General features: G+C 56.9%; 1 protein-coding gene across 2 annotated transcripts; it reads left to right on the top strand.

Moving 5' to 3' along the window:
• Positions 1 to 402: 402 nt before the first annotated feature.
• On the top strand, positions 403 to 23,948 carry IL11RA (interleukin 11 receptor subunit alpha). Of its 2 annotated transcripts, XM_050328871.1 has the most exons (13): positions 403 to 480; positions 18,642 to 18,741; positions 19,091 to 19,151; positions 19,269 to 19,435; positions 19,607 to 19,721; positions 20,608 to 20,640; positions 21,027 to 21,190; positions 21,319 to 21,482; positions 21,597 to 21,738; positions 22,174 to 22,269; positions 22,459 to 22,558; positions 23,197 to 23,276; positions 23,382 to 23,948. In XM_050328871.1, exons 2-13 carry the CDS (start codon positions 18,642 to 18,644, stop codon positions 23,396 to 23,398), a joined length of 1,239 nt encoding a protein of 412 aa, XP_050184828.1. In that variant the 5' UTR covers positions 403 to 480; the 3' UTR covers positions 23,399 to 23,948. The 2 variants fall into 2 exon arrangements, with proteins under 2 accessions (XP_050184828.1, XP_050184827.1); XM_050328870.1 differs by lacking the exon at positions 403 to 480 and having other exon boundaries at positions 18,625 to 18,741.
• Positions 23,949 to 24,635: the final 687 nt, after the last annotated feature.

Raw genomic sequence — 24,635 nt, 5'->3', positions numbered from 1 at the left:
GGCACGGTTGGTGAATGAGGGACGTGCTGACCCCCGAGAGCACCGAGGAGGGCTGTGCACCGTCGGGAAGTGGGGGTTCCTGAGCCTCGCGGGGACGGACCCCCAAGCTCCGCAGAGCACCGCACATCAGCGCGCCGCGGTGGGATCCCTAACCCGGCGCCCCGGCCGGAGCGGGACGGGGAGCCTCGCGGGGGGACCACGCACCCCGAGGAAGCGGCGGGCAGCGGGCTCGGAGCCCTCCCGGTCCCGGGGGGTGGCTCACAGGCAGGAAGCGTCCCGGGGCGGCGGCGGCAGATTGGCAGAGCCCTGCTCCAATGGAGCAGCGGCGGCAGCCCCGCCGGCTTCGCACCGCCTGCGCTACCGGCCGCAGCCAGCCCGGTGCGGGCGCCCCGCTCCCGGCCCCGCTCCCGCTCCAGCTCCCGGCCCCGCTGCCGCTCCGTCTAGCGCCATGGACACATAGCCGCGGCGCCACGCAGGAAGGTAGGAAACAGTCCCCCCGTCCCCACCCCGGGAGGGGAATGGGTCTCCGCCGCCCCGACGCCGCGGTGAGGGGAGAGCGGCTGCGGGCAGGCGGCTCCCCTGGGCTGTTTTGCTGCCCGGACGGAGAAAGTTGGAGGGGTGGGGGTGGACTGTGCCTGTGTGTCTGTGTCCGTGTCCCCTCAAAAAGTCCCTGGCAGAGATTTGCCCTCCCGGTTCCTCCCGGCTGCCTGTGGGTACCCGGTGCTGCTCCCCCTTCTCCACCCTCCGCGCCTCCGCCTTGCCCGGAGATGCTCGGGGACTAGACGGCGTTCCCGGGGTGGGGTCTTTGAGCTCCTTCCCCTGCCTCCACAGGCCCCCCTCCCACCCTTCCCAATTTCGACAACCCCACTGACTCTAAAGGGAGTTTTCTGGAGAAAGGCTTGAATGCCAGGCAACGCGCCCCCCTGGCAGGGCCCCCTCTTCTCCTGGGGGGTCCAAGGAGGGAAAAGCTGCTCCCAATTAGGAAAGGCGCTGAGAGAGGCGCTTTCCCATGCGCGGGCGCTGGCAGGGCTGTCTTCCTTGTCCCTCCTTGCCCTAGGATGCTGTCTCAGTCCCAACTTCTCTGTCCTCTGCCAGCCCCCACGAGTGCCCAGCCCTGAGCTGTGCCCACTGCCACCCTCGCAGGCTGTCTGTGTCACCCACCAGGTACTCTACAAGCTCTGCCTCTGGGCTGGTGAAGGGTGTCAGAGGGGCCCAAGGGGCTGTCCTCGGCTCAGACATCGCTGTCAGCAAACCGAGACCCCACTGTGACGGGGCCTCTGGGTGCCTTGTGCCTGGTCCCCATGGATGGGGAGAAACCCAGAGCTTGTGTTGCTGTGCCCAAAATGGTGTGGAATGACTGGCATTGATGGCACAGCCAGAGCTGGGGTGTCCAGGGCTGGCTGAACGCCTTGGGTGCCGGGAGGTGACGGCTCCACGTCTGGCTGTCTCGTTTGCAGGAGGAGGTGGGGTGTTTGCACTCTCCCTGTTTGTGGGAGGGCAGGTCGCAGCGAGGTTACACGTGGAGCTACATGGAGCACAGAGCGTCCCAGCCTGCAACAGGGCAGGGGATTCTCAGAGGGAACTGTGAGCTGGTAGAGGTCCTCCTGTGGCAGGAGCAAGGATGAGATGTGGCTACGATGTTCCCTCAGCACCCATGCACTGTCTGCTCCACCAACCTGGCCCTTTTCGGGGGAAGTGAAAAGGGCAGTACGCCCTCTCCAGAGAGCTGTGAACTGACCTTGGCAGCCAAAGTGGAACTCGGGGGTGGGGGACAGATCTAACTGGAGACAGGAGGGTCATGAATATGGCTGGATGTCACCAATGGTGAGTGAATAGGGAATGTGAGTTTCAGTAGGGTGGTAGGGAGGGCTCCCTGGAGGGTGCAGCTAAAGGCAGAGGCTGCCTGCAGGAACATGGGAGAAAAGTAGCTCTGATTTTGCCCTTCCTACTCCAGGAAGAGGAACCTCTCAGGGAGGGGAAAACTTGACTTGATTGTATCTAATAAGCCAATTTTTCCCTGTCCCAGTGGTGGCGGGGAGCAGGATGCTTGGCCAAGTGCAGGCCCTGTTTGTGAACGATGAATGAATGACTCACGGCACAACAAGACTCCCCGCCGTTTTCACGTGGCAGCAGCAGCAGTTCCCCTTTGCAGCTGCTGGGTTCATCAGAAGCTGTCATGATGGGTGGGCACCCAGGCAGCCCACATCCTGCACATGGAGTTGTCCTGCCCTTCTCACGTAGCTCACGTGGTCTATCCTGGCTGGAGAAACCCCCACAGAGGGTGACAATGCATGGCATCCTCACCTGCCATGAGCTGGCTGAGCACTCAGTTCAAACCCTCTCTTTCTACTCCACTCTTGTTCAAAGGCAACTCCAGACTCTTCCTGCTCACACAGGCCTCAACCTCCCTCCGGTTTCCTGCCGAATGCGTTCCTGGAGAGCTTATTCCCCTGTGGGTTTGTGCCAACATTGTGCTTTTAGTTCAAGACCTCTTCTCCCTCTCTGGTGTTTACCCTGCTGTATTTATAGCTTCCTTGTTAGGTTAAACAAGCCAAAGGATTCTTGCCTCCTCTTCTCCCGTGAGTTTGGCTCTGGAGGAAAACCCCTCGTGAGATGCTGCCTTCAGGAGGGGCAGGTGCTGGCTTGTGTTTCTGCCCTTCTGCCTTTGGAAATTTTCAGCATCTCTCACAGTCTTTTTTCCCCTCTTCTTGTTCAGGCATGGGAAAAGGTGGTTCTGCCCCTGCCCAAAATATAGCCAAGGACAGAACTTGGATGGTATGGGAGCTCTTCCCTGTAAGCAATACACTGGGGCTTCACCAGCATTTGAAATGCTGATACAATGTCAGCATCAGGAATTAGCCCTGGGATGTCTGAAATGACTTGCTGGAATGTTTAGAGAATTTTTTGGTTTTTTCTAAGTGTCCCTGTGGTTACAACAGCATTGCATGTGTGAAAATCACCAAATCTCTCTGGCTGGGTGTATCATGACCTTATGACCCAAGTTCCTACCAGCAAATCTCTGTGTACCTCCCGGTGATGGTTTTCGCCTACCATCCAGGTTGTAAAGGTGGGGAAGGGCACAGATGCCTTGCAGCTGTAGTTGAGTCTTCCCCAACAGCCAGACTCCCATGGACCATTTCCATGGAAAAATGGAAAATTCCTCTGAGGATTAGAAGCAGGTTTGCAGTGTCAGGGATCAGCGTGTTAATGGGAATTATCTCTCAAGTCTGGCTGCTTCCCAGGTCTCTGAGTCACCCTGGAATGGGAGCAGGATGAGGTGAACTTTGGACTCTTTTGAAAGGTCACAGCACCTGCAACCCCTGGAGCATCTGCTAAGATCTCCAGCACAGGTGGGCAGCTGGGCTGCAAGATGCAATTCTTCCTTCTCTATAGTGGCACAAGTCTGGGACATGGAAAAAAAAGGTGACAAATATCTCCTCCTCTGGTGTTTTGGAGTATTTTGGGTGGGAGAGGTCAACAGGAAGAGGAACGAGAAGTTCTGTCAAGACCTGATTTGCCTCCCTCCTACCAGCACTGTGTGTGCTCTGTGGTCACTTTAGTCACATCTGACCAGAGAGCTTGGACTTGCTCCAGCAGGGATTGATCTTTTCTGAAAAAGCTTATGAGGAATTCTGGAAGTTTCTGGCCAGGGGACGGTGACATCCACCAGTACCCTACTTGTACTTGTCTCCTAAAGGTGCTTTTGGAGAGGACAGGCAGGCTGGAGGGACCTCAGGAGACCTGACATTGTCAGGCTGGCTCATGCAGGTGGAGATGGCCTGCTGCAGGTAAGACTGTGCATCAGCCAGGAGAGGGGAAGATGCTGAAAGCATTTCAAAAATTAGCTGCTCAGCTCTGGTCTCTCCCTCTCAATATGGAGACAGCTAAAATAGAAACTGCCTAATGAAAACTGTTTCAGACCTGCAGACATTGCTGTATAGGGAGAGGTGGAAACATTAAGGGCTTCTTCATCTAATGAAATCCTGATGGTGGAAAGAAGGTCATTTGGGCACCTTCTTGTTTACTCTACCTCATAAAGAGAAATCAAGGGATGCCAAGCCTTGTTGAGAAGCCAGTGCTGAAGATCCACCAAAGGGGAAGAAGGGACAGAAGAAGCTTCCAGCTTGGGGGGACCATCATCTCTGCAGCAGCTTGGGGAGAGTCGTCTGACCCACTGATTTTGGTGGGTGTTGTGCTCAGCTGTTGTTAAGTCTCATCCCACCTTGGGGAGCCCCAAACAGGGATCAGGGCAGCTTCCTGCCATCCTCCTGGTGGCCTAAGTGGTGTGGATGTCCCCACAGAAGAGCACGTGAAAGGCAGTGCAGCTGACACAGCATCCCTGGAGCACGTCCCCCTAGGCTGGTGTGGTTATGCCCGTCCAGCTGTTTCCTTTGCCTTCCTGTGCTTTCACCATCCCCTTCCTTTGGGACAGAAAGCTTTCATCCTGGCCAGACCGATAGTCGGAGCTGGAGCCAAGACCTCACAAGCCCCTCTTTGATGAAGGTCAGCACAGGCATCAGTGCCTTTTGACTTCAATAACATCACGAAAAGCACAGTTCAGCCCTTGCCTTCCTGCTGAGGTAGATAGGGAAAACCAGAAAGTGCCGTCATGCTGGGTCTCCATCATGGTCCATCCCAGTGCCGTGCTGGTGTTGCGACAGAGCTCCAGCAGCTGTGCTGCAACAGCCCTGCAAAGGTCTCCAGGGATGGCCACGCTGCAGTGGCCCAGCTTGGTTTTGCGAAAGCTGCTGTCACACAGGGTGCCCAGGCCAGCTGGCACCTCCCCAGACTTCCTTGCAGGGACAGGGCCAGCCCCCAGCTGCTGGGGAGGTCTGCAGGAGTCTTTCCTTTGCTTTCCATGAGTTTTGCCTGAGGCCTCAAGGCTTAGGAGGAGCTGGTGGACCCAACCAGCTATTGCTCCATCCTTGTCTTGCAAGGGCCAACACGCAAACCCGGGGGGTTCTTCAGAGCTTTGGCTGCTTTTGATTTTTTTTAGCTCCTGCAAGGCTCCTGGGGGCTGTTTTGTAGCTCCCTTGAGGCTGCTCCACCCCATCCTGGCTTTGAGTTTTGCAGCTTCATGGCTGGAACATGGTTGTGCCAGGGGAAGCATGCCTTTTCCCTGGCCTCCCTGGTCCTGTGCCTGGCTCCATGTTCCTTCTCCAGCTGTGACTGTGCCCAAGGTCCTTGCATCCCAGCATCCAAAAAAACAGCTGAGTGCATCCAGTTCCCTGGCTGTTCTGTTCCCTCTCCTTGCAGCACTAGGGCAGGGGCTGCACACAGTGAGGAAGATGAGGGCCCTGGTGCAGGTATCAGCACGAGGAACAACCCGTGTGAGGGACCCATCTCCTCTAGTATCTTGTTGACACAGCTCTTGGTCTGCTGCATATCCTCATCCGTTCTTCCCAAATGGAGGCTGCAGATACACACTGGGCTCTCTGGCAGCTCCAACATCAGGCCCATTTGCCCTGGAGATATCTCAGAGGGCTCTGCTCAGCAAGGCACTGAGGTTTGGACTTGCAGTGGTCCAGGAGGATGGTGATGAGGTGCCTGAGCTCAAAAGGAGCAGCAGTAGTGCTCACACTGTGCCTGGGACAAATGGATGGATGTATGAAGGACTTAAGACAGGTGTGGTCTGTGAGGAAGGTCATCTTGATTTTCACCCTGGAGGAATTAGTTTGGGCTGGTGCAGTGTGTCCTGCCATCCCCAGGTGATGTCCCCATGCGACATGTCACCAGAAGGGTGAGGGTGAGGTAAGCAGGTCCAACCGTGCATGGAGTATTTTCTTCCTCCAGTGCCTGAAAAGGTCCCTGAGAGCTTTTTTTTCACTTATTTTCTCCATCTACCAAGAGCAGAGGCACCCTGCAGTAGCATTTAACCCTCCTGGCGTATGCAGGGGACCTTGTTGTGCTGCTGGCGACGTGGCCGCTACATCTCCATCAGCAGCGGCACGTCAGGGACAGCAGCAAACGCCTCCCCGCCGTCCCTCACCACAACCAGAGGAGGGTGGAGTGGAGCCAGAGGCAGCATTTGCGGCCAGCTCTATGAATTTCCAATTACCAGCTTGCCTTGCCACCGCATGAGAGGTTCCTGCACCTAATTTTTGGTGAAACGATCCATTTTTCTCAGTAATTTAATAGCGTGGGCAGGCTGCTTGCTGACGGGGAGCCAGCAGCCAGCACCGAGGAGCCTGTGTGCCGGGCTGCCGGCCGTAACCACCTTCCCTGGGCAACGCAGGAATGCTGACCTAATAGAAAAGACATTTAAAGAGGAGTTTTGGAGAGCAGCTCAGCTCGGATTCGGCTCACGCGCACGGCTGCTGATTGTAGCAGGGTCCTTCCATGCTCCCGCAGGTCCTGGGGACTGGCATGGGGACTGGAAGGGGCATCCCTGATGGTAGCCGGTCACCAGTGCATGAGCCATCCCAACCGTCAATCGGCACAGCAGTTGCCTTATTTTCCGGGAAAAAAAGTTGCTTCAGGGAGGCCAAGTTGTGAGCTGAGCTGGGTTCAGTGCCCGGCTGCGGCTCTCCCAGGCTGGAAAAGCCGTGGCGTTTCACTCTTGACATTTTCCAAACGAGATGTTTTGATTTATTCTTTTTTTCTTTTTTCTTTTTTTTTTAATTTATTTTATTTCCCGCCCCAAGGTAATGTTTGGAAGACAAATTTAGCTTGATTTAACTCAAACCAGTTTAAAAAAGTAAAACCACTGAAAACTAAACAAGGCCTATCATTTAGAACAAAATGTTTTGGTTTTCATTTTCCTTTTGGCATGAAAAACACAAACTTTTTTTTTTCCATTTTCCTCTTGACCTACAAACAATTTTACTGTTTTTCTTTTTTTTCCTCCTCCTGGTTCATTCCCAAGACCGCACTGTGCACTGTGGCCAGGGGACAGGCAAGCCCTGGTGCTGTTCCCAGTGGGACGGGGGTCCCAGAGTAGGTGCTTCCCCGTGGAGACCAGAGGAATCTTGCAAAGGCAAGCAGAAGCTGTTCTGTTCATTGCCAGCACTGACTCAGCTGGGAGCTCCTTGTGGAAGAGGGAGGCCTCTGGGTGTGGGTCTGTTCTGGCTCCCCTAGGGGGATGTGAACCCCTGGGCAGGGCAGAGCTGTGCTGCGGGTGCTGTGCTCTGCTGTTGGGCATCCCCACTGGGAAGGGCGAGCTCTGGCATTGCCTTCTCTCCTTGTTTATTCAGGTTTAAAATTAATCTGACCTTCCCCCTCTGAGACTTGTGCAAAAATGGGTCCTCCCTGAGTGGGGAGCTCCCACAGGCCTGAGGGGGAGCCTTGTCTGTCCATAGCTTGTGGCATCACTGCTCCCTCTGGGTAAGGTCCCCACCAGGATCTGGGTGCTGGGGGTGCTGGGGGATGGTGGGGCACCCACTGTCACTGTCAGTGTGCCAGCTTCCTCCTGGCAAAGGCACCTCTGGCTGTAAATCAGCACACGGTTAATCCTCCAGTACAAGCTGCCAGAAGTCTGAGTGCCCGGATCTGGCGTCTCTGGGCTGGGCAAGGGGTGGCTGCGATGCTTCCATCCCGGGCAGGAGCCAGTGTACCAGAGCCAGCGATTGTTCCCCCAGCCTTGATCCCCCTCCGTCGCCTGCCGACCCACCCCCTGCATCCTCCATCCTTTGCCAAATCCCAGCTCTCCTCTTTGCCCCAGCCTCACCGGGCTGTGAACCGGGCAGGGAGCAGGGAAGGGACGATGGGAAGCAGCACTGGGGCTAGACCCGGTGCAGAAGCAAGCGCCCGACTCATCCACCACCTGATTTTATTTTATTCCCCTCTCAGTGCCTCGCTACATACCACAGCCGTGCTTTTTATAGCCCCCAGCTGCAGCCTCGGCGTGCTCCCAGCCAGCTCCCCGCCGCAGCCCTGCTCTCTCTGTGCCAGCAGCCCCGGCCGAAGGGGGGATGGACGACATTCCCGGGGTCCCCGTGGCGGTTCAGCGAGAGGAGAGCACGGGCTGCGGAGGAAGGCAGATAATTAAACCCTAACCCGGAGCCACGCTCCCGTGCCGGCGGAGGCGTTTAAGGAGCCGCATTAGTCACCCCCGTCGTGGCCGGCGCGTGCCAGGTCGAAGGCGAGCGCTGGTGGCCCGTCCCTCACCGTCCCCTCTGGTGCTGCCCAGGGCTGTTTCCAGCCAGCCCAAGCCACCAGCCCCTTCCGCGAGTCAGTCTGCTCTGACACGGGGAATGCCAGCAGAGGGGGTACCCTTCCATCCACCTCCACCCCCACCCACCCCCACCAATCTCCCCACAGCCTCTTGGCGGGTTTACAGAGGCTAAAGGGAGATGAAAGGTTCCTGCCCGCACCCCGGGAGCACTTTTATGAGCACCTGGGGCTTGCTGCTGCGTTTCCACATCCCGCAGCCATTTCCACGGGGTGTTGCTATAGGCTCTGGAGCGAGGAGGAGGAGATGAGATGTGGGGTTCTGTTGCAGTCTGCGTGCCTGGAGCACCCCTCTCCATTAGGACGTGGGGTTTGCAGAGCGGGGGCGGCCGGCCAGCAGGCGTGGAGCGATGAGCATCCTCGCTGGGAAGCAGCGGGGGGGGGCCCGGCGTCTCACTCCCCGGGCTTTCTCCAGACGTGATTTCACCACTGCGGGGAGGGAGCGTGGCCAAGGGACAGGCCCTGCTCGCCTCGACGGCACCCGGTTCTCTTGCCGGGGCGTTAGTCATTTGGGCCGTGGCTGGGGGTGGGATGTGGCTGTGGTCCCCACGAGACAAGGGTCGGGGGATTGGAGAGCCTGCACTTTTGGAATGCTGTCAGGAAAGAGGGGGAGGGATGGGGGCAGAGATGGATGAGGGGAGCTTCTGGGCTTCCAGCCCACTGTCCCCTCCTTGCTGAGCTGGGGAGGGGGGCAGAAGGCAGTGGTGAAGCCAGATGTGCACTGGGCATCTGCAACCAAGCAGGTGGGCCAGGATGGGGCCACCTTAGCCGGGCTGATGCCTGTGGCTGTTTCCCAACCTCCTGGTGCGACTTTTCACAGCTGGACATGGCAGCATGGAGACAGCGGCAATGCTGTGGAGAGGTAGCATCCTGCTTCAGGGATGGATCTGGGGAGATGTCCCAAGGAGAGGGCTTCAGCAGAGGTTTGTGGGTCCCTGGAGATGGGGGGAGCCCCATGGGATCCTGCCATGTCCCCTTATTCAGTGAGGGAACAGGGCTGTTGGGTGCCCAGGGCTAATTTTGAGCCTTAACCAAAACACCGTCCAGTTTGTTCTACTTCCAGCGGAGATGCAGGGAGAGGCCAAACAGTGGAATACTGGTGGTGGTGCCATGTGCCTGCCCCCAAGCAGCAGGGCTTTGGCAGCCTTGGCTCATGCAGGCAGGGCAGGGAACAGGGGAATGCAGGGAGCTGTAGGGGTGTTCAGGAATGGATGTGCAGGGTTGGGTTTTACAAAAACGTGACTGTAATTTTGACCCACTATGGGTAGCTGTAGAGAGGTGGCCTCCCAAATCTTCTCCCTCCTGAAGATGATGGGTTTTAACCCCTGAGGATTGGGGTCTCTCTGACAGCAGCTCAGTCCTTGGACGAGCTGAGGTGGCTGAGAGGCTGCGGGAAGGGGGAGCTGCTCGTGCTGCCGGCCAGGTGCCGAGCATGACGGGAGAGGGGAAAGCCTCGGAGACTCGTTCCGAAACAAGGCTGCCCTTTTATTCTACTTTACGACTGCATTTTAATATCCACAAACATCCCTCCCTCCCAGCGCTGCTGCCAGCAGAGCCTGCATTGCCTGTGCTTGGCCTGCCGAGAAACCCCGGCCAAACCCAGGGCCCCAGCTCAGGGGAGAGGATTATTTTTCCCCCCTCTTTTTTTTGTAAGATATGTTTTCTATAGCTCTAATTGGACGGGCTTGAGCCCCAGCCAAGGCAAACACACCTGGGGGAGCCTCACTTTACAGACCCCATCTGCTGAGTCGGGGGCTCTGCTCCCTGCACAGCCGTTGCCTGGCCCCTTTATAGGGGAGGGGGCTGCTGGGGGTCGGGGGGTAGGACCGGTCCCACGCCAAACCACTGAGCAGCCTCCGCGGAGGAGGAGAGCCCAGCGAGGCGGCGCAGGGAGATGGTGCAGAGGCATTGGGGGCACCCAGCAGAGCCCCATCCCACAGCAAGATTCCAGCCCGGCGTGGAGCTGAGGTATCTCCCCCCTACCAGTGCTTCTATGGTGGCACAGGGCTCTGTGCCCACCGGGGTGTGATGCTGTGGGTGGGAGATGCAGTGGATACCAGCAATGTTTTGCCTTCCCGGGGTGACTGCGTGTATATCGAGGGGTTGCAGCCCCCAAATCTGCATGTGCCTGTGGAGGGAGGATGTGGGGGCTCCTCAGCATGTTGGGGTGTATTTTGGACTGCAGGACCACCTACCCAGGGAAACTCATCCCTGGAAGTCATCCAGGGACTGTTCAGGAAAGCAAGCAAGGTATATCAGCATGCCAGGCCACTACAATGGCTTGCATTGACAGCCAAGTCCGTGCTGGACTGAGCTTCAGATACTTCTTCCTGCGACTGCTGACTTTTTTGGGGGGTCTATTCGGCTGAGCTCTTCTCCCTGGAGCTGTTTCAGGATCTGCCTCTGGTGCTCCCCTTACCAGTGTACTGTGCAGTGTACTGTGCAGACCCCCATGGTAGGGTCTCATGGGTTTCACACCATGTCTGTGCTCAGTCAGAGCCAAGAGAGCTCTTGGGGATCTCTGCTTGAACACACTGGGGTCCCACCTCTTCTGGGACTGGGATGCATGCCCTGACAGTGTGATGTGGGCCAGGGAGGATCAGCATCCTTGGCTCCCAGCACTTGACTCATCCTGGAGTACATTTTGTCCCCCCTTCCATGTGCCATCTCCTAGGGATGTGCAAGGCACAGTGCTGTCCCCCATTCCATCCTCGGGAATGTATTTAGCACATCATCCCCTCCTTCTCCACCTGCCCATGTGGTGAGCCAGCAGCACTGAGCAGGCATCACCACTGCAAACTGCCCTCCTGGTTCTCAGGGTGCCACTGACTACTCCAAGGAGGAACTCTGGCACTCCCTTCACCCTCGTCCCTCTGGCTGGTGCTATGGAGATGCTGCCTGCCAAGGCAAATACTGTTGGGGTTTGGGTGCATTGCCATCCTGGTGCACCCAAGCACTTTGCACCAGCATCACTTACTTGGAAAATAAGAACTGAAGTGGCAGCTTAAAATACAAAAGGTAGGAACAAGCCTCACCAGGACCTGCTGTCTCCCTTCAGGTGATGACCTGGCCGGGGGGGGGCTGTACAGATTGGGATGTGCTTTTATCCCCCTCTGGCAAGCGTGCCAGGCCAGAGGATTTCTCTATTCATGGCAGGGCTTTGGGGCACAGCCGGAGCTGGGGCTGTGCAGAGGGTAGCTTGAGCATTTCGTGAAGGATTTTGGAGCTATCTTGGCCTCCAGTCAGAGCAGGCTGCAATGGGAACATTTCGAAATTCTTTTGGATGAGGAAAATTCCATGGGCAGCCCCCCTCCAGAGAAAGTTTGGGATGGCTGAAATGTTTGGAGTGAGAGGCTGCTTGCTTTTGTTTACTCTGAACTATAGCATTGGAAGGGGGGGAATCCAAAGGAGAAAAAAAGACAATAGGATCATGTAAACAGAGCTGGCCCTGAGTGGGGCCAAGGCGGCTCTCCAGCACTGGGGAAGGAGATGTGTCAGCACACTCACTGGATTGCCCTGCTTTCCCCCACTCGGATACGATCACACTTAATCTTTCAGGAGAACTTGGCTGGGTTTTTTTCCCCTAGCAGAACACGAGTTGGACAGTGTTTTTCCAACCTTCTCAACTTAGGCAGGGCTCAGCCCCCATCCCCTGGCTCTGTGCTGCAGCTCCCAGCTATTCCCCACTTTTTGCTGCTCTTCCACCACTCCTTTTGACTCGGGGGCTGCCATCTGATTAATTTGGCAAGAGGTTTGGGGCATGGGTGCTGCCTCAGTGAGATGTTTCCCCAGCGCCTGTCCCTGCCGTGTTCCTCCCCTGAGCTTCCTCTGCTCAAACTTGGTGATCTGAGAGGTCTTTTACAACTTTAATTATTCAGTGATTCTATGAAAACAGATAGGGTTGACTCCAAGGTTGGAGAAGACAGAACATGGCTATCCCTTGGTCCGGCATTCCCACATCATACATTGTCAGGGGTCTGCATCTTCCATCCTTTCCCCCCACCCATAGTGGTGTACAACAGGTTAACAGGCCACCCTTTGGTGGTGGCTTTATTTGGGCCACCCTTTGGTGATGGCTTTATTTGGCTGCCCAGGTGGTCCTTAATGACTTCTGAAATCCCTCTGCAGCCCAAAAGGGATTTTGTTTTGCAAAAGGAGTGACAGCAAATTGCTAGCTGGGGGAGCATTTGTGTAAGGTGAGCTGTTTATTTTGGCCCTGCAGCGTTTTGGCTGACCCGTGTGCCTTCATGCTTCAGGGATGGAGCTGAGCCCGATGGCTTCTGGGCTCTGGCCAGCTTTGGAGCAGGGGGAGGGAAGGGGGAGCACCAGGCATAGGGATGCTGTGGGGCCCCTCTCCAGATCAGGGTTCCCAGCTCCAGGCTGCAGTTCATCAGGAGCATCAGAAGAAGCTGGATGTGCCTTGGCATTCACATGTATGTACAGACATGTCTGTCCCCTGCATTTATGCATGTTTATGCTCTTTTATCAGCTCCAGGGCCAACTTATGGGGGAACTTTGTTCTTGGAGATGCAGATGATGCTGGGGGACAACATGCTGGGTCACAGGGTGGTACCTGGCTGCTCTATCCTGCTGGAAGCTGCAAGTTCACTGAATTCTCTGCCAACCTGGGCTGAGCCCAGGAGCAGAAAAATATCCCAAATCCTAAAATGTTCCTGGGACAGGAAAAGCCTTTCCCACCCTGTTCTAATCACAGGGTGGCCCAACTCTCTGCTGGCAGGTCCCACCCGTGTCCCCAGACCCGGCACTGTGCCCAGCCCTGTCCTGCCACCATGTGCCAATGACAGTGGGGATGCAGCACCCCCCCAACCCCCACCAACTTTCATGCCTCCACCCTAAAAATAATCTCCAAGCTGTAAAGAAACTCAGCAGCACTACAGCTACAGCACTGGTATGTTTCTTTACAGCTGAGAAATTATTTTTAGGAATTTCTCTGGCACGTGGCTTCGGAGGGGAGAGTGTGGGGATGGGGATGGAGAGGGGGGCGCCCCTTCTCTCCCCCCTCGGAATGCAGCGCTGCCAGCTGGCACAGTGTCGAGGCTGCTGGCTGCTAACAGAGCCCTCGCTGTTTTGGCCCTTGCCAATGCCTCCGGTTACAACCGGGAGCCAGAGACTTTTTCCCGCAGGATGGAGCAGGGGAGGGCGGAAATCAGGGCGTTGGGGTGGGAGTTTCCCAGCTGGGGTAGGAGCAGAGCCTTGACCTCCACGATGCTGCTGGCATGCTGAGGTGTGTGGTGGCCCCCCGGCCCCAGGAACCGACAGCAGCTGCTGGATCCACAGGGGAGAGAGGTGACCCTTGGGTTACTGGGGGGGTCTGGGCTTGGCTTTGGACACCAGTGGGGCTGTGGTCAACCGGGCATCATCAGGGCATGTTGGAGGGGATTGGTCTGGATGGAGACTTGCACTGTACCTGTCTGTGGACATAACTGGTTCCATGGGCAGTGCTGGGGTTATCCCTGTGTTTGGGCTGAGCTGGAGTTAACCCCACTCTTGGGTTGCATTTGGTTTAGCCCCCCATTTGGACTGTGTAACCGCATGGTTGGGCTATGCTGAGGTTAACCCTGTGTTTGAGCTGAGCTGGGGTTTACCACACTCCTGAACTGTACTGAGTTTAACTCCACATTTGGATGGCAGAAACCCACGTTTGAGCTGTGCTGGGTCTAACCTCACATTTTGGCTGAGCTGAATTTTACCCCACTCCTGGGCTGAGCTGGGTTTAACGATGTGTTTGGATTGCACTGGATTTAACCCCAAGTTTGGACTGCATGGATTTAATTCCTCTCCTGAGTGTGGCTTAGTGGAATTTAATTTTGCTCCTAGGTTGCATGGGGTATAATTCCCTGTTTGGGCTGCCCTGAGTTAAATCTCACACTGGGACTTTACTGGGCTTAGTCCCACATTCAGCCCCTGTGCATGGGGCTTATTGGACTGCAGCGTCCTCGCAAGGAAAGACTCCAGCTGGTTTTACTGGTTTAACTGGGGTAATTCCAGTGTGCTGGGGTTGCACTGGCTGCAACTGTGCATGTGTGTGTGCTGGCCCAGCCCAGTGTGGCACGATACCCACAGCAGGTATGGGGGCCAATGCACCCCAACAAAGTGGCACAGAGGAAAACAGCCCTTTTTGAGCTTCCCAAGGCACTGGAGGGGCTGGGGACAGTGCACAGAGTATCACCCCGGCAGAGCCCAAGGTGGGCAAGGTGTTGCCTCAAGTGTGACTGTGCATGCCCCCCGATGGCCCTGGAGGTGGTGGGGAACATGCTTCCCTCCCTCCCAGCACCCTGCTGGGCTTTATCCATGCAGCCAGTGGCTGGGAGGGTGCCAGTGGCTGTTGCAGGGGGTTGTTGCTCTCCCCACCCCAAAGGTGAGTGTTCATGCTGTGATGATGAAAGTCACCAAAGATGCAGGGGTGGAGTGCTTGTGGGTCTCTGGGTGGATCAGTAGACACAGGGAGGTAGTCAGACCATGCCATGGCTCCTCAGAGCGGGACATGGGATTCCCGGAGGACAGGGATTAGTGGGACACTGCTCCCAACCCCACAGGAAAACTAGGAGAGGGGAATTCCTGCTGCTTTGAAACGCTGCTTGTAGGATGGCATTCCAACACAGGACATGTTTCCTATAGAAGGCACTGGCAGAAAGGAGGGTTTGGAGAGCAGGGCTGGGGAAGCTCCCCCAGCTCAGGAGCAGGAGTACAGAGTGATGCTGTCTCTGGGGCATTAGAGCCAGCTTCGGACCCATTGTAGAGTGGCTTTTTGCAGGTGGGTAACTCCGTTAGGGCCTGGCACATGGCAGGCAAAGCTGCCAAGAGCTCTGGGGTCATTTGCAGTATCTCTATTACAGCAGTGCTGCCCCTGACCACCCTGAGGAGAGGTTAGGAGGCATCTCAGTTTTCTGTACTCAGTGGGGAGCATCTCACATGTCCCCATTGCCATCTGCAGCCCTGAGGCACAGTGTCATCTGTTTCTGTCCCCATCCCCACCATCCCAGCTCTGTGTGCGGCCCATTCTCTTTGAAGAGTGACTTCAAATGAAGCAAAACAAAACAAAACAAAAAAAAAATTAAAAAACAAACCCCACTGTCTTTTAAAACACTGAGTGCAATGGAAAGTTGGCTTCCCCCAGGAATCTGCATTGGGTTTTGCCAGGCCACGGCAGAGCATGGCACAGAGCAGCTGTGTCGAGGGGACTGTCGCACCCCACATGGGCACATAGCCGTGATTTGGGTGAAGTTTTGCCTCGCAGCATTTAATTTTGGATGCAGGAAGGGGCCTATGGCAGGATTTCTACCCACCACTCCCCAAAAACTTTTGGATGACCTCAGATGGTGCCCAGTATAACAGCAGGGTTAGTGTGGGGTGGAGAGTGTCACCTTGTGTGCCTGGCTCACATGCACAGGTACCACAGGCAGCCTGGCCATCCTTACCATGCCACTGAAAAGAGCATCCCGTGCTGAGGGAGCAGGGTCTGGCACTGCCGCACTTCCAGCCAGGACCAAACCACTCCCCAAGGCTGACCCGAGTCCCTCTGCCCTGGCCATGGCACTGGGAAATCACACAGCCCGGGGCGGGTGGCAGACGTCTCTTGGGCCAGGATTAGCATGCAGGCAGGAAGAAAAGCTCTGATTGTTCCCTCTGTCCCGGCTCGGCTCCAGGACCACTGCGCTGGGACTCTGTGTCCCCAGAATGTGTCACCGCTGGTTCAAGCATGAAGGGATGTTTTCTCTGCCTGTGTTCCCATTCGTGAGGGTGCAGAGCCGCCAAGGAAGGTGGCCTGGCCATGCACACCCATGTGTTCATCTGCACGCCTGTTTTTCCCTTGGCCAGGGAGTTTGGTGGCAGAAAACAAGGGGATCCTTGCTGGGCAGGCTGTCTTGCAGCACCAGGCCCCCGCCACGCCACTGCACCCAGGGATGAGGGCTCCAGATCTTCCCTGCTCTGTGGCTCCTTCTCCTTTTGCTTGTGGCCTTTGGGCAGGGGAGGAAGGGGTGCTTCTCTCTTCAGTGGTGCTCAGTCGGGGATAGGTTTTTGTCAATGCTCATGTGGGTCATTTACTAAGATAATGTGTGACTGGAGGGGCTTGGTGCTGTCTTCCCCCATGCTGTGCTGGGAGGCGTGCCTCTGTGAGGGCATGGGGTGGAGGGGTGAGGATGGGCCCTGGGACAAAGGGTGTGGAAGGTTGGAGGATGCAGAGTGGCCCCCAGGGTCAGTGGTGTTAGGGTTAGGATTAGGATTAGGTTTAGACCATTGAGTTTAGGGTCTAGGTTAGTTGTCCCTAACTAGACTTAACCACTGGGGGTCATTATGGGGATGTGTTGGGATGCAGCTGGGGGCAGGGTCTGCAGAGATGACATCTGCCACCATGTGAGGGTCTGAGATACCTCTAGGTCCTCTGGCATTGCCACCGCTAGCCAGGCCAGGCCAGGCAGGGCTTCTTACACTGTTCCCTGGGGACATGAGCAGTGTCTTACTGCAAATTTTGACATGCCCCCAAGCTCTTCCCTTGTCCACAGAGGGAAAGAGGCCTTTCAGTATTGCAGCTGCAAGGTCATTTTTCCAGGCTGGCCTTGAACAAGTCAATGGCCCTAAGACCAGGCAAACTCATGTCAGCAGTAAGCCAGTTCCCAGAGCATATTCTCCTGCCACAGAGAGACATGGTGAGGGTGAGCAAAGGGTGCAGCAGCTCTGTCTTCACCCTCCGCAGCATTTAAAAAACAGGGTGGTTGGGAGAAGAAATAATTTTATTTTAAAACTATTTTTCTCTCTCCATGCTAATCCACTCTCCCTTCTCCCTGACATCCCTCCTTCCCTCCCCACAGAACCATCCCTTTGCTCTGGCCCACGTGGTGTATGGAGTTATTTTTGATCACTGCTTTTAAGACAAAATACACTCATTTCTGTCTCCTTTTTTTCTTTTTTTTCCATCACCAAAATATTTTACTTTCAGGCCAAATGTTCCCATTTACTTACCAGCATAGTTTTGGCAGAGACCTTTTAACTGATGTTTCTTGGGAACATTTCTGCTGGTGGTTTGGTAGGAAAAGCTTATGACAGTCTCATGAAATTATTCACATTTGGGGCTTGTGTTTGAGGCTGCCTGGCATGTTCAGGACGGGGTTGATGTGGGGTGCCACACGCCGTGCCCCCTGCAGCAGAATGCCTTGTAGTTCTCGTTTCCTTCGCCAAGCGGTTTGGTCTGTGGCCATGGGCACCCGACCGCAGGAGGGGAACCAGCAGCTGCTCTGGGGTGCCTTTGCTGGGCTGCAGCATCCATCTCTCCAGTCTCTCAGCTGTTGAACCCTGGGGAACACAGATTTATGCCTGCACTTGGGGCTGGCAGGGAGCTCACTGCCTCCTCTGCCTGCAGCCCCTGCCTGCTTGCACTTGGGAGCAGAGCCCAACAGTGTGAGTGTAGATAACAGGCCTGTCCATTCATGAGGGGTGGGTAGAGGGGCCTTCTAGGGAGAAATGATTCATTTCTGACTGACACAGACAGTGTGATGGTGCTGATAGGGACAGTGTGATGCTGGCCAGGATGGATGCCCTGGCATAATGCTGGCTGGCACAGACAGGGTGATGTGGCTTGTGTGGGATGGAGGGGGTGAGGTTGTCTGGGATGGACAGGGTGACACTGGCTATGTGCAGTACTACGTAGGTGAGACCAGATGCAGGGTAATGCTGGCTGGCACAGACAGGCTGATTATGTGCAGGTTGGGATGTGTATGTCGGGATGGAAGGGGTGATGCTGGTAGGGAGACTCCAGTCTGTGGCAGGGGTTGACCCATGGGCAGCTGGGTGCACATCCCTGACTCAGCATCCCCTGCACTTCTCACCCAGAGCGAGTGGTGATCTCTGAGTGTGAGGAAGGGATTTCAGGGCCATTCAGCCACAAATGGCCCAAAGGGGAGTAGATCTACATGGACCAGCCTCACAGTGGGTACAGGCATGAGCAGTGATGCGGGACTTAGTACAGCCTGAGTTTTCACAGTCCTGCTGTGTGAGCCTGTTTAGGGCTAACTGTTGTCTCCTTCCATGTAAATACAGGCCAGAATTTCTCTGTGGTCCCTTCCCACTCCAGCTGCACATGCACAGGTCTCTGGACCACCCTGGGACTGGGAGCCAGCCAAGGCTTCTAGCACAGAATTGCAATGGCAAAGAACCCTTAATCCCGCCAACCCACTCATCCCCAAGATCCTGGTCAATGTTTGCCTTTTGCATCCCCCCTCCAGGCACAGGGACTGCTCAGCAGCCAGGAACCAGCTGTGATTGTGGCACAGACCCTGTCAGATGTCACAGCTGGCATCCTGGGATTTGGTCCTTGTGCTGTCCCCACAGGATGGGATGAGATGACAAGGAGATGCAGGGTCCATGGTCCTGCAGGAATGCTCTGTGATGTGGACCCTGCCAGCTGCCCTACCTTAGGGAATAACACCCTCTCTCTTCCTGCTCTGCCTCCCCAGATGCGCAGTTCCATCCCAGGCCTGGGCAGGGTGATGGTGTTCCTTGCAGCAGCCCTGGCATCAGCCTCCCTCGCTGTCCCCGAGGGTTGGGGAGAAGAAGGTGAGCCCCCCACTGAGCCCCCCATATGGCCCCCCATATCCCAGGCATGAGGACCCTGAGGGCACCCCATTCCCCCCAGGCAGGAACAGACCTACCAGAACTAGGGCACTCAAGAAACGCAGCCCTACTGTGATGGGCATCCTCTGGCCAGTGCCTCCCTACATCTGCTCACCCAACCCCAACTGAGACCAGTCCTTATTAGTCCTCCAGTGTGGTACCTGTGTGAAGCAAGACCCCACAGCCAGTGCCCACTGTGGGATATAGCCCCAAGCTGTCCACCTCCACTCCCAGCCCTGGCATGGGGTGTCATGGAGTGCTGACACTCATATGGGGATATGTGTCCCTCCAGGTGTGCAGTATGGACAGCTGGGGACAGATGTGACCCTGTCGTGCACCGGTGCCCCTGCTGGGTAGGTCTTTTCCATGTACACTGGGGGATTTATCCAATGGAATGGTTTACAGGGTGGGCCTGGGATGACCTGCCATTCCTGTCCTCTGATGCAGCCTGCCCGGTCTCTCCTCTCCAGCTCACCAGTGCAGTGGAGACGAGCAGGTGCTGCAGCACTGCCAGAGGGCTCAGCCACCCAGCAGGGAGCCCTGGTGCTGCCAAGTGCCAGCTTGGCCTCCATGGGAACATACAGCTGCCATGGCGAGGACGGTGGCCTCCTGCACGCCGTGTCCCTGCGTCTGGGGCGTGAGTAGCATGTCTGCAGGCTGGGCTATTGTGGGGGTGTCACCTCACTGGGATGGGTCAGTGATGCCTGCACCCAGGGGCTTGCCAGTAGAGGTCTTTGGCATCCCTTTGTGCTGGATAGGCTGTGCAATGGGGTGCCTTCACTGACTGTCACTTCCCTCTGGACCTCAGACCTGCCGGGAGTCCCCTTTGTGTCCTGCAGAGCATCTGACTACGAGAATTTCTCTTGCTCCTGGACCTCCAGTGTGGAGACCTTCCTCCCCACCAGATACATCACCACATACAGGTGATGTACCCCCACAGGGCACGGGCTGGGGGGCTTGTGGGGTAATCTCTGGGTCCCAGCCACAGTTAACCATCAAATTCAGCTACTCATCCCACCCACACCCTGGATTCACCTCCTGCCTCAAGGACCACGCTGCACCCCTGAGCAGGTCATGTCTTGGGGTGAGCTAAGCTCCAATCATTTAATTGCTACCTGGGGAGACCCTTCAGCAGCACAGGGGGGCTGGAACAGGCTGGAACTCCCTCCCTGCTGACAGCTCTGCCAGCACCAGAGGGGCTATAAAAGAGAAGCAGGTCATCTGCAAGCCGCTGTGCTCCAGCATGCTTTGGGATGAAAGGAGCCCTGACAGCATTGCTGCTTCTAATTATCCCTGCGAGCCAAATTAGCGGGTGGCTTTGAAGTCCAACAGAGCTCATAAAGTACAGCCCTGCTGAAAGCTGCAAGAGCCGGGGGGCTTGGTGAGGAGGGGGCTGCGTGGATCATCAGGGGCTCTGCAGAGAGGGGGTAGTGAGAAGCAAGGGATTTGGGGGGCTCTAGGGGGAGGGTGAAGCCAGCCACCAGGGAGTTGCTTTTAGCAGCATCTCCGTATCTTTGCTGCTGTGTGATGAAACTCCAGGCAGGGAAGGGGGTCCTCTGGGAAAGACCCTCTTGTACACCATGGTCTCTTTTCCCTGGGACCCCCACCTCCTGCTGCCAGGTTGCTCACTAACAGCGCGGGGTAGGGTTTTAGTTCTGTCTCTTATGCTGTCACGTCTGTATGTCAGATGTGGGAGTGAGTGGCTCTTCTGTAGTGTGGAGACCTCTGCCTCTCCTCTGGGTCAGGGTGGGTTTGGCTTCATGCTGACCCCTCATCCTCATGGTCTGCTTTTTCATCTCTCTATGGCAGGAAGAAATTGCTGACAGGTGAAGAAAAGCGGAGGTAGGACTGACTCCCACCCTGCTCCTGCTCCCTGGGGACTGGGCTCCATCCCAAAGGCTCTGCTGCAGCCCTCAGCAGAGTCCCCAAAGCAAGGGCTGGGGGTCCCCACTGGGGGAGCTATCTACCTAAGCCTGGGGTCTGGGAGAATGGCTTGCCCCATGGAGAGGCCTTCCCAGGGGGACTGGAGCTGGGATGGGGCTCTCTTCTGTTGTGCTCAGAGGGACATGGTGGACTCTGGAAGGGTGAATGCCACTGAGGTGGAGGGGCTGCCTCCTCCACTAGGGTCTTGGCATGGGGGTCTCCCATGGCACCTCCCATGGGAGTGTTGGGAAAATATGCATGGTGTGCAGGTAGGACATGTCACCACCCTGCCTCCCCACCTATAGGAACAAGAATGGGCATGTGGGGCTGTGCCTGCAGGATCCATCCCGTCCTGGCACCTGCACTGTCCACCGGTCAGAGTTCTGGAGCTCCTACCGCCTGAACATCACTGAGGTGAACCCCCTGGGCTTCAGCTACCGCCTCCTTGATGTCACCATGCAGGCCATCAGTGAGTCTCCATCTGTCCCAGTGTTCATCCATGCCCTGGGCAGTTATGTTTTGGTGACAGAGGGAAACCCAACCCCTCTCTGCATGGCAGTGCAGTGTGACAGGGGCCTTCTGTCCTCTCTGCCACAGTTAAGCCAGACCCTCCTGAAGGCTTGGTGGTGGAGCCCATTCCCCTGGCCCCACGGCGGCTGCATGTGAGCTGGAAGTACCCCTCCTCCTGGCCCAAGGAACCCCACTTCCAGCTAAGGTTCCGGCTCCAGTACCGACCCGTCATCCACCGTTCCTGGTCCGTGGTAAGCCGTGTGCAAGGAAAGGGAAAGCCAGCATAGGAGCGGGGTGTGCATGGGGCTGGAGAGGGCAGTTGGGGATGCCCCTGCCTGCCCCACACCTCCCCTCTGCTGGCACAGGTAGAGACAGTGAACCTGTCAGAGATTATCACAGATGCCTTCGCCGGGCTGGAACACGTGGTCCAAGTCAGTGCCAAGGATTTCCTGGATGCGGGGAATTGGAGCGAGTGGAGTGCCGAGGCCCGGGCAACACCAGTCAGAGGTGAGAGGGGGAGAGGCTGCATCCAGCCCTACTATGTTGCACCATCCCTCCCTGAAGCCCCTCTAGTACCCTGAGCTGCCCCTCTCTAGTTACTTCTCCATGGCACCCATTCCCCCAAACACCAACCAGAGCAAGTGTCAGCTCCTGGGCCTCTAAAGTTGGGAGGTAGAGCTGCAGGAGGACAAAACATCTCCCAGCCCATAGCAGATGTCCTGCTGTACATAGCAGATGTGCTGCTGCCACTTGGGGATTGCTCCCCGTAGACTTGGGGCAGAGCAGGGCTCCCTGAGTACCACTAAGCACCCTGGGGGCACCCTGGGGCTTGTGGGACCTCTGGGGCAAAAGGGGTACGTACCTTCGTTGCTCCTCTCTGTGGGTCCCTGGGATTCTGTGGGTACTTTTGGGTGAATGTTCCCATCCCCTCTGTCCTTCCAGACCTGGCCACCACAGCGAGTGAAGAAACCACTACAGATGCCAGACTGGAGAGCCTGGCTGAGGAGCCCTCCCACGCTCCCAACCCTGAGCCCATCAGTGAGTAGAGATGGGGTCGCAGTCAGGAGTGCCAGGGTGGGCATTTGTGTGGTTGAGTGCAATGGCAAGGGTCTCTTGCTCCATGCCTGTGTGTGGCTGGGCTGCTGGGGTGTCCAGGAGCTTTCAATAGGGTCCCCCAGATGCTGGGGTTTGTGGCATCCCTTGGCTGTGACAGTCTCTCTGTTCCAGACCGCAGTGACCCCTTGGAGAAGATGGCTGTCCTGGTGTCCCTTGGGATCTTTGCCTTCTTCGTCCTGGCTGCTGTTCTCGTCATCACCATCCTCATCTGGTAGGCCGGGTTTTGAGAGGGAGGGGTCTGTATGATTGCTGTCCCCATCCCATTCTGGCACCTGAACCCTCAGCATGGAGTGCCCTGTGTCCCCTGAGCCCTACTCTTGTGTCCCTGCCAAGACAGATTTCATTCTCCGTATGGTGGTTTATGCACCCTTTGCAACCCGCTGTCACATCCAAGCCTATTCCCAGCCCACTCAGTGCTGCCCAACCTGCCTGGGGTCTTTCCAATGAGCCCAGATCCATGGGACCTTTTTCTGTATTCTCCAAAGATGCTGTTGCTACTAACACCCCACCAAAGGCTCCTGCCTTGCTGGGGACTCTCATGCTCCAGAGTCAGCGCAGACACCCCTTCATATGTCTTTACTTCTTTGGAGTTCTGCCCCAGGCATTGCCCACTCTCCTTGCCATGCCGTCGCTCTGCTGTCAGCCCCTGTTCCCATCTCAGTCCTCCTCCGCCTCATGACCAGCTTCTGTTGTAGCCCTGGAGATGACCCAACAGAGAGGTTAAGCTGAGCTGGGCACAGTTGGGCATGGCTAGAGGGGAACACAGAGCAGGATCACTGGGGCTGTGGGCAATCCCAATGCTCCAGGGGGCTGCTTGGGTTCTTCAGCCACCACTGCTCTTTTCCCCAGGCTCCGGATGAGGAAACATGGCAAGGACAAGACCAAACCCAACTTCTTGGTTGCTGCCACCCACTTGAAGGCACTACCAAGTGAGTCATGGTGCAGGAGGGTGTAATGGGGGGAATGAGAGGCAGAGAGTGGGAAGTGGAGAGCAGGTCAGTGCCCTCCTGACACCCTGTCCTCTCTCTTGGCAGAAGCCCAGATCCTGTAGTGAGCCCAGGCTGATCCCTGCTCCCTGCACCTGCTTGCCCACGCATGGGACTTGATGCCACTGCTGGCCCCCAAGGATCCCACACCTCCTGGGTCACCCCACAGCTGTGGACACTGCCAGAGCCCCCAACACCCTTGGGCTGCAGGATGGATCCTAAGGAGAGAGGCTCTGCTCCCAGGAGCATTGGACTTCCCAAGCCCACCAGGAGCCGGCTGGAGTCACTTTAGGCTCAGGGTGACAGGCCAGCTCCACCTCTGAGCGCTGCTAAACAAATGGGGATAAGACACTGAGCCAGCCCCACTTCACTGCCTAGTGTTGAGGGGGACCATGGGTGTAGGCTCCCGGGGGTGCCGGGCATCAGTGAGCAGGGGGTGCTGAGCCTTGCCCGCCACCGCCCACCAGCTGCCAGCAGGCGGAAGAGAACCGCCCCTACCCCTTCCCTCTGCCCCTCTCCCCCATGCTGTGGCTGGATGGAGCAGTGATGCCAATAAAGGAGATATGCCAATGTCCCCAGTAAAGGGGATATGCCATTGGCACTGCCTAGACAAGACCCCCTTGAAGATGATGCTGGGCCGGGGAGAGGTGAGTGGCACCAGGTGAGATAACAGCTCGGGACGGTCCTTGCTGGAGGTGCACAGGCAGCAGGGCTAGTCCCGAAACCGGTCAGCACCCTCCCAAGGTGCCTGGAGGGGCTGAGAGAGACCCTTGCCCAGGCCAGCCCTTGCTAAGTGCCAGAAGAGAATGCAGGCAGCTGTGTGGGATGTCTTCCCTGCCCTCGCCAGCCCGGCAGCAGGGACAGGACCCTCTGCACAGCCCCCCTCGCTCTGCATGTGGCCCCCTTGCTGCACATCGACACAGCCCCTCTAATGGCTTCCATGTGTTGGCACCGCCCGACCCCTGTGCTCAGTGCCAGCAGCCCAACGAGATCCAGATGGAGCTGGGTGGAAATTCAGACAGCAGCGACGCGTGGAGCACAGGGAGCAAAGCCAGTGCAGGGTGGGTCCCTCCCAGTTGGGTCCTGGGGTCCTGCCTGTGAACCAGGGATGCAGAGGGAGCCTGGAATGGGGGCACCCCCCTAAAGGGCACTTGTGGGGACTGGGTTGGAGGGCACTGGGGCAGGATGTGCCTTTTGCAATGTCTTGTGTGCCCGCATTGGGTGCCCGGGGTGTGGGGTCATGAGGGCTGTCCATGCTTGGCTTTGTGGGGTCCCAGGCCCTCACTGTCCCTTGTGAGCACA

This window comes from Myiozetetes cayanensis, unplaced genomic scaffold, assembly GCF_022539395.1.
Source record: "Myiozetetes cayanensis isolate MyiCay16 unplaced genomic scaffold, myiCay2020 scf4, whole genome shotgun sequence".
Taxonomy (NCBI): Eukaryota; Metazoa; Chordata; class Aves; order Passeriformes; family Tyrannidae; genus Myiozetetes; species Myiozetetes cayanensis.
This window is presented reverse-complemented; position numbering and strand designations above follow the sequence as displayed.